Genomic DNA, 7,572 nt, shown 5'->3' with positions numbered 1-7,572 from the left:
CTATGTGTTAAGTTTGTGGATTTACTAGTTGACTCAAGAAACCACACTTTGGATTTTTGGTAATTTTTGTATACATGTTCATAGCTAATTTATGCATGTATATGTTGTATTTATGCCCATATAGGCTTATACTTGTGAAAATAGTGAAAGGAAATCAGGATAGATTCTGGCAGTAACTTCCGAGATTTATTGGGAAAATTTGGTAAGGTATTTTGACTCCATTTTTCTCATATATGTATTTCAATAAGTGTAGAACCCGCATATAAAATTTCATAATGATCGGAGTAGTATAAGTATGGTTTTCGAATTTTTTTCCAAAACTGGTCCAGAGAGAGAAATTCTGGACAGCACACTGCCAAGGGCAAAAATGGAATTTTCTGTGTTTATTCGTGGATCAAAATGACCAAAACTTTTTATGGACATCAAGTACTATAAGTTGGGGTTCTACCATAAAAATTTCAAGTGAAAAAGAGTTCGGGAACTATTTTTACCGGCTCAATCTTTCGGACTGCGCCAAGCTGAAATTTTCTGAAAAGGAATGGTTAGAAACAATTTTGACAAAAATATTTTGTAACAAAAATAGTAGCGAAATTTTGGAATGTCACAATCAATTTGGAAGAAAAATTGTGTTTTTAAGAAATAAGTGTAACCCTTGTCACTTGGAATTTCATAACGAAAAGTCGTTAACAAATATGTGTATTTTGGAAACATATTTGGATAAGAATGATCGTTTGAGTCATTGTGCGAATAAACTAATTAAACCCAAGGAAAGAAAGAATGTTTTGAAAATCTTAATTTCTGGATAATGTTGTTGCAGACACTAACTTCTTGGGAGGCTTGTGAGCCGGGGCCCGGAAGTTAGTGTAATGTTTGACCTGCGGGAGGCATGAGTGCCGCGGCCCGAGACTTGTATGATTAATTCATACTGCAGAGCGAAGTCTATTCGCTGAGTGAATGGTGAGATGTCTTGTATGATTAATTCATACTGCAGAGCGAAGTCTATTCGCTGAGTGAATGGTGAGATGTCTTGTATGATTAATTCATACTGCAGAGCGAAGTCTATTCGCTGAGTGAATGGTGAGATGTCTTGTATGATTAATTCATACTGCAGAGCGAAGTCTATTCGCTGAGTGAATGGTGAGATGTCTTGTATGATTAATTCATACTGCAGAGCGAAGTCTATTCGCTGAGTGAATGGTGAGATGTCTTGTATGATTAATTCATACTGCAGAGCGAAGTCTATTCGCTGAGTGAATGGTGAGATGTCTTGTATGATTAATTCATACTGCAGAGCGAAGTCTATTCGCTGAGTGAATGGTGAGATGTCTTGTATGATTAATTCATACTGCAGAGCGAAGTCTATTCGCTGAGTGAATGGTGAGATGTCTTGTATGATTAATTCATACTGCAGAGCGAAGTCTATTCGCTGAGTGAATGGTGAGATGTCTTGTATGATTAATTCATACTGCAGAGCGAAGTCTATTCGCTGAGTGAATGGTGAGATGTCTTGTATGATTAATTCATACTGCAGAGCGAAGTCTATTCGCTGAGTGAATGGTGAGATGTCTTGTATGATTAATTCATACTGCAGAGCGAAGTCTATTCGCTGAGTGAATGGTGAGGTGTCTTGTGTGATTAATTCATACTGCAGAGCGAAGTCTATTCGCTGAGTGAATGGTGAGGTGTCTTGTATGATTAATTCATACTGCAGAGCGAAGTCTATTCGCTGAGTGAATGGTGAGATGTCTTGTATGATTAATTCATACTGCAGAGCGAAGTCTATTCGTTGAGTGAATGGTGAGATGTCTTGTATGATTTATTCATGCTGCAGAGCGAAGTCTATTCGCTGAGTGAATGGCGAGATGTCTTTGTATGATTAATTCATACTGCAGAGCGAAGTCTATTTGCTGAGAGAATGAGTGGGAGTTAAAAATGTCGTGTCCCGAGCAATAATGGGTGTGTTGTGAGTCTCACTTTGAATTAAGTGGAAATTCTCGGAAATGGAAGTGTTATGTGCTGATGTTACTTATATACTGTATTGTACTGATTTGTTGTTAATATGATTGCAGAAAGAATGCAACCGTTGGGTAACGTCTACAGTTTCTAAATACTATGTTGTTTCGAAACCTTTGTTTATTTTCGAGTGACAATGGATTTCCTTACTTAGCCGTCGCGCTAACTACACTTCATTGTGTCCTTTATTAGATGCAGTCTAGCGTGGGCCCCTGTGGCCGATGAGCTCTGAATAGGATGGGAGTCGAGGTTGAAGACTACTCTATCCTAGAATAAACACCTTGGAAGGATTAGTTTCTACACGTACATTTGTATGTTGACACGGTTATTTGAGGTTGTAAGTTTAGCCTTAGCGTTTGGGTATAGGAGAGATACCTAAACGTGGCGGTAACACCCAGTTTTCTGTTGGTTAGGTGCTTCCGCAATGTATTGTATTATTAGGGATTTTGTAATAAATCCAAGAGGTGAAAATTGGGGTGGTACATAGGTAATATGAGTCTGGTAATGTTATATTACCTTGTTTGTTTCAAGTTATGAGATTACCTGGTAATGTTATATTACCTCAAAGCTGATGTGGCGGTAATGTTTCAAGGTAATGTAATTACCCCCGTTTTTTTTAGGTAATCTAAGATTACCTTGGTTATTCCAATTTTGCCCTTATTAACTAATCCTTATATAAATAATAATAATAATAATAATAATAATAATAATAATAATAATAATAATAATAATAATACTAACACAATAATATAACCTAAAATATAACCCTTAACCAAACAAAGTAATATTATATTCCACAATCCAAACCAAACACATCAGGTAATCTTACATTCCCAAAATCTCAGATTACCTTCCTAGAGGTAATCCTATTACCTGGGCTAATTCAAGATTCCGTGAACCAAACGCCCCCAAAGGTTACGCTGTTAATGGAGTGTGGAGGAGCTGGGTGAAACTGCCCCTTCCAAGACCGGCCAAGCTATATATTCCCAGAATTCAACTGTTAGTATAATTATGCATGTGGCCAAATCTTCTTCTCACATGGCTTCTCACATGGCTGCACATACCACACACATGGTCTCCATAATCACAACTCACTCCTCATCACATGGTGTCATCTCCAACTCACAATCACATAGCTCTCCATCATGCTTTGCTCCCCTTTTGCTAGTATAAATAGAGCTATGTTCAGCCGAAGGAAATCATCCCAACATCAATTCTCTCTTCATTCTCTCTAGTTCATTCTCACGTAGGAATTTTTCTTTCATTTGCTAGCTTTCTTTAATTTCCAATTTAAGCTTAGCAATTTCTTTATTGTAATATTTCCTTTACAATAATTATAGAGAGTTATATTTCAATCTCCCAAAAATTAATATCTCATTTATTTGTCATTTTATATTTCTCCCATATTATTACTTCCTACAATAATTCTCAACTCGCGATCACCGTACCCGCTTCCGCAGTGCTTGTTAATTCATTCCCTAACATCAACAACATGAGAGAGAAACATGTTTCGCGAGCGCCAAGAACCCTAATCCGCAACCCCAATCCGCCGTTCTCGTGGCTTTGCCGCTATTGACAACGACGAGAGAGAGAAGCAGATGGAGCGCAACAAGTTTCGCGAGCGCAATTACAACCTCCCTGCCCGTGCTACCATGAATCAACTCCTTGGTGCCGTCGCTCAATGGCACCACTTATAGACTGCCACCTCCTTTTAACGTGGTCAGTAGTCAACACTAGTTCTTCTATTTACTACTACTGCTCCTTATATTTCTGGGTTTCTGAATTTGATAGGCTTTATTGCTTTATTATTTAATTTATCATTTATCATTGGGTTTAGGAAGGAAGAAGGTTTTGTATCATTTATCTCATCGTAATACTTTGTCAACTAAAATATTAATTTACACACTCTCATATAGTGATTGTAGAGTTTTCTTGTCACTCACACAGTGAGAGTTTTAGCTAAAACTGAAAAATTATAACACAGACGCCGCAGCTGCAAATCTAAGCAGTCCCCTAGAAACCCATTTGAATAAATTTTCACTTTCTTCACCGGGGCTTTCATTCTTTAGCCGGGGAGTGGACTTCCTCTCGTCCAAAGCTTCGGGATCTAGTGATCTACCAATCTAATTTTAAAAAAAAATTATTTTGTTTCTTTTACATTTTAAAAATAATAATTAAAATAATTTTTTATATATAATTTGACATTATGACATCATATTTAAGGGAAACTTGGGAGTAACCTATAAAAATGTTAATTGCACAATATTTGAGTTTTTAATGGTTTAATTGCACACTTTTTTTGTTCGATGGTTCAATTGCACAATGTGTAAAAGTTCAGTGACCTAGCTATTTGACACTTTTTCCTTTATTTTTTCTTCTCCAACAAATTATTGCTTATATGTATGGATGACTACGGCTCAGTTCGAACATTAATCGTATACTGTAGTGTTCAATTGCACAATGTCGTATGTCTTATGCACAATCGGCTCGATCGCCCCTCGCATGAGTTGTGTTACCGTTAAATGATCCTTAACAAGAAACTAAGAATCAAAGAATTCAGCCAAGACAGAATTAGTTTGACAAAACTTAGACACATACACTAATTTTTTTTATTTTTTTTTGTAATTTGGGAACACACAGAACATCAGACAAAATAAGAGACTTATTTGTAAAAGGTAAAGAAACAGTCCCAATGTGTGAAATGTTTAGAGACTTACCATCTTGCAGCAAAATTTCATCAGATCAGGTCTAGAGTAGTTTGAAACATTCTGTAGAGATGATGGTTGAGTGACATTATGATGCGAAGCTCCTGAGTCCATAATCCATGACTGAGTTGGCATTGTGGTTGTAGATGTTGTGTTCACCATAGGAGACAAATGTCCGAAGTGTTGGGGTTCAAGAACAGTAATAGAGTTGTCTTTCAGGAATTTAGCAAGTTTGTGACAACATCGTGTATCGTGCCCTAGGTAGTCACAATATTAGTAATAACGATTGAGGCGATTGTCATTTTGGCGCGATTGGTTCTGTCTGCCATTTGAGAACATCGAACCTCCACAGCCACGCCGGTTATAGCCCTAAAATTTTGTTTCAGCAACACCAATGTTTGATGATGGTGGAGGACCGTTAAACCGCTGTTGTGTCGCGTTGGCCGTCGGCATAAACACTTGTGTGGCAGCCTCATTGTCCTTCAATAATCTTTCATAATCTATAAGGACATTAGATAATTCTCCATATGAAATAGCTTCAGTGCGCACGTGGAGAGCAACTACAATTGAATTGTACTCATCACCAAGTTGTGTGAATGTATGGACAACAAGGTTCTCTTCAGTGACAGGGCTTTGGGCAAGAGCTAAATCATCATCAATGCCTCTCATATCTCGCATATAAGTTTCAATTGATCGATTTCCCTTTGGATTTTTTGCTAGTTTGGCTTTTAAGGAGACTATGCGACTTCGAGAGGACGCAACACAACTGGTAGATAGATGAGTCCAAGCATCACGGGCAGATGATGCAGAGGAAATTACAGATTGCAGGGTGTCTGTCAAGCTACCTAATTAAGATAGCGCTAAGGATAGTCTGGTCTTGTCTGAACCAAGTTGTATAGGCTGGATTTTGGACTCTTTGTGCCTCATCGAAATATTTCGCGGGAGCAACAATAGTGCCATCAACGTAACCCACAAGGTCAAGTCCAATGAGTGTGGACTCAACTTTCTTTTTACAAATTGGAAAGTTTGATGAGGTGAGTTTAATTGGGAAGTGGGTTGGGGCATAGAGTTGTACAATGGTTGTTTGAGGTCTAGCAGGCATGGGAAACAAGGAGATAAACAGGACCGATCGGGGAAAGAAAAAAAAATCTCGGTTAGAGGATTGGTTGTGATACCATGTAGAAACTGTAAGCTTGATGTTTATTTATAGCAAGGAAGCAAAAGAATAGGCTAGAATAAAACTAAGCAGTACACTAAGTCAATATTCTAAATCCAGAGATCGAGGAAGGAAATACAAAAGAAATATAAAGTAGACAAAGCAAACGATTACAACAACTAATAAAAGGAAATTACAATAACACCATCTTTAACAAGCCTTGTTCACCACCTTTCTCACTAGGGTCTGCTTCTACATCCAACATAAGTTGTCTGTTTGGTGAAGGGAAGCAACTTAAGCAACATTGACCCAACAACATCAATCCACAACCTAGTATTTAGGTACAAAAAGGAAGCAATTGGGAGAGCCACAAATGCGGCAATAAGAATTGGTTGCCATGCCCTGCCATACACCAGAAAGAAGGCTGCTGTAAAAGCGAAGAGCATCCCGCATATAGAGACACCCATTGCTGCAAATCCTACGAACAATCTTTTCAATGCCACACCCATTGCTGCAAATCCTACGAACAATCTTTTCAATGCCAAATGAAAATCTGCAAATCCTACGAACAATCTTTTCAATGCCAAATGAAAATCATCATCCGTATTGCGCCAAATGAGGATGGATAAGAATGTGAGAATTGACACCATTGAGAAGATCATTGCCACAGCATCCGATATTGTGAAAACTGTAAAGCTTGCTCGTTTTATAAATATGGGAATACCTGTCTGGTCATCATTACCACCTGGTGCGGTGAAGGCGGCAGAAAACGCCACGGTGGCGATTAAGGTTGCCACAATCATGCATGAATCTGCTGTGCCTCTAATAGATTTTTCTGCGTTCATCTTTAATTTCATGTGCTCTTTCAAAAACAATTGCTTTGGGGTTTTGCCGTCCTTATTTCTCATGTGGCGAAATGACGACGGCACAATCTTCTCCACCCCCTGGACACCTCATCAAAATTACATATATTATATTAAAGGATATGTGATATATATATATATATATATATATATATATATATATATATATAATCCTAATCATATGAGAACTATGCCCCAAGTGGGAACGTGAGGACAAATCCAAACTATTGATCTGCAAGATGATGGATGAGAAATCAAGTAAAAAATGAGTTAGGTTACTTTCATAAATATTATAAAATTTCACCTGATTAAGGACATATATATATAGGGGTTGACTTCATATGAGACAACACCTTGAGACGGTGAGACACAACGTGAGTACACACAGTCTACTTTATGAATGCACACACCCTAAACTGTGTGCACTCATGTTGGGCTAAGTGCACACACTATAGGCTTTGTGCCTGCGTAGTAAACTGTGTGCACTTAAGTTGTGTCTCACTCAGGGCCACTCACGTTGTGTCTCACTCAGGGCCAATTTTTTTATTTGTCTGACCCTGTGCTGGTAAATAAGTGAGCCCCTATCAAAGTATAAATAAACTGTGAATTGAAGAAAAATTGCAAAGAGAAAAACGCAAAAAACTTAATTTTGGGCTAATATAATCACAAATACATATACTAACTATTAAGACATGGCTGGACTAGGGGCCCCATCTTGCACGCTCTAAAATCCGGCCTTGGTCTCACTGTCTCACGGGAAGGTATATATATATATATATATATATATATATATATATATATATATATATATATATATATATATATATATATATAT

At 37.6% G+C, this 7,572-nt stretch overlaps 1 protein-coding gene across 4 annotated transcripts in view; it reads right to left on the bottom strand.

Moving 5' to 3' along the window:
* Positions 1-5,899: 5,899 nt before the first annotated feature.
* LOC116027492 overlaps positions 5,900-7,572 on the bottom strand; it is a 12,559-nt gene continuing 10,886 nt past the window's right edge. Inside the window, exons 8-9 of one of the 4 annotated variants that reach the window (XM_031269160.1) lie at positions 6,448-6,818; positions 5,900-6,363 (exon numbers count right to left, since the gene is read on the bottom strand). In XM_031269160.1, the coding sequence (XP_031125020.1) occupies positions 6,114-6,363; positions 6,448-6,818 (621 nt within the window). In that variant the 3' untranslated portion in view covers positions 5,900-6,113. The other 3 variants (XM_031269161.1, XM_031269163.1, XM_031269162.1) reach the window with 3 other exon arrangements.

Source organism: Ipomoea triloba, chromosome 8, assembly GCF_003576645.1.
Source record: "Ipomoea triloba cultivar NCNSP0323 chromosome 8, ASM357664v1".
In the NCBI taxonomy this organism is placed as follows: domain Eukaryota; kingdom Viridiplantae; phylum Streptophyta; class Magnoliopsida; order Solanales; family Convolvulaceae; genus Ipomoea; species Ipomoea triloba.
The sequence above is the reverse complement of the archived record's forward strand: the minus strand, read 5'-3'. Positions and strand labels throughout refer to the sequence as shown.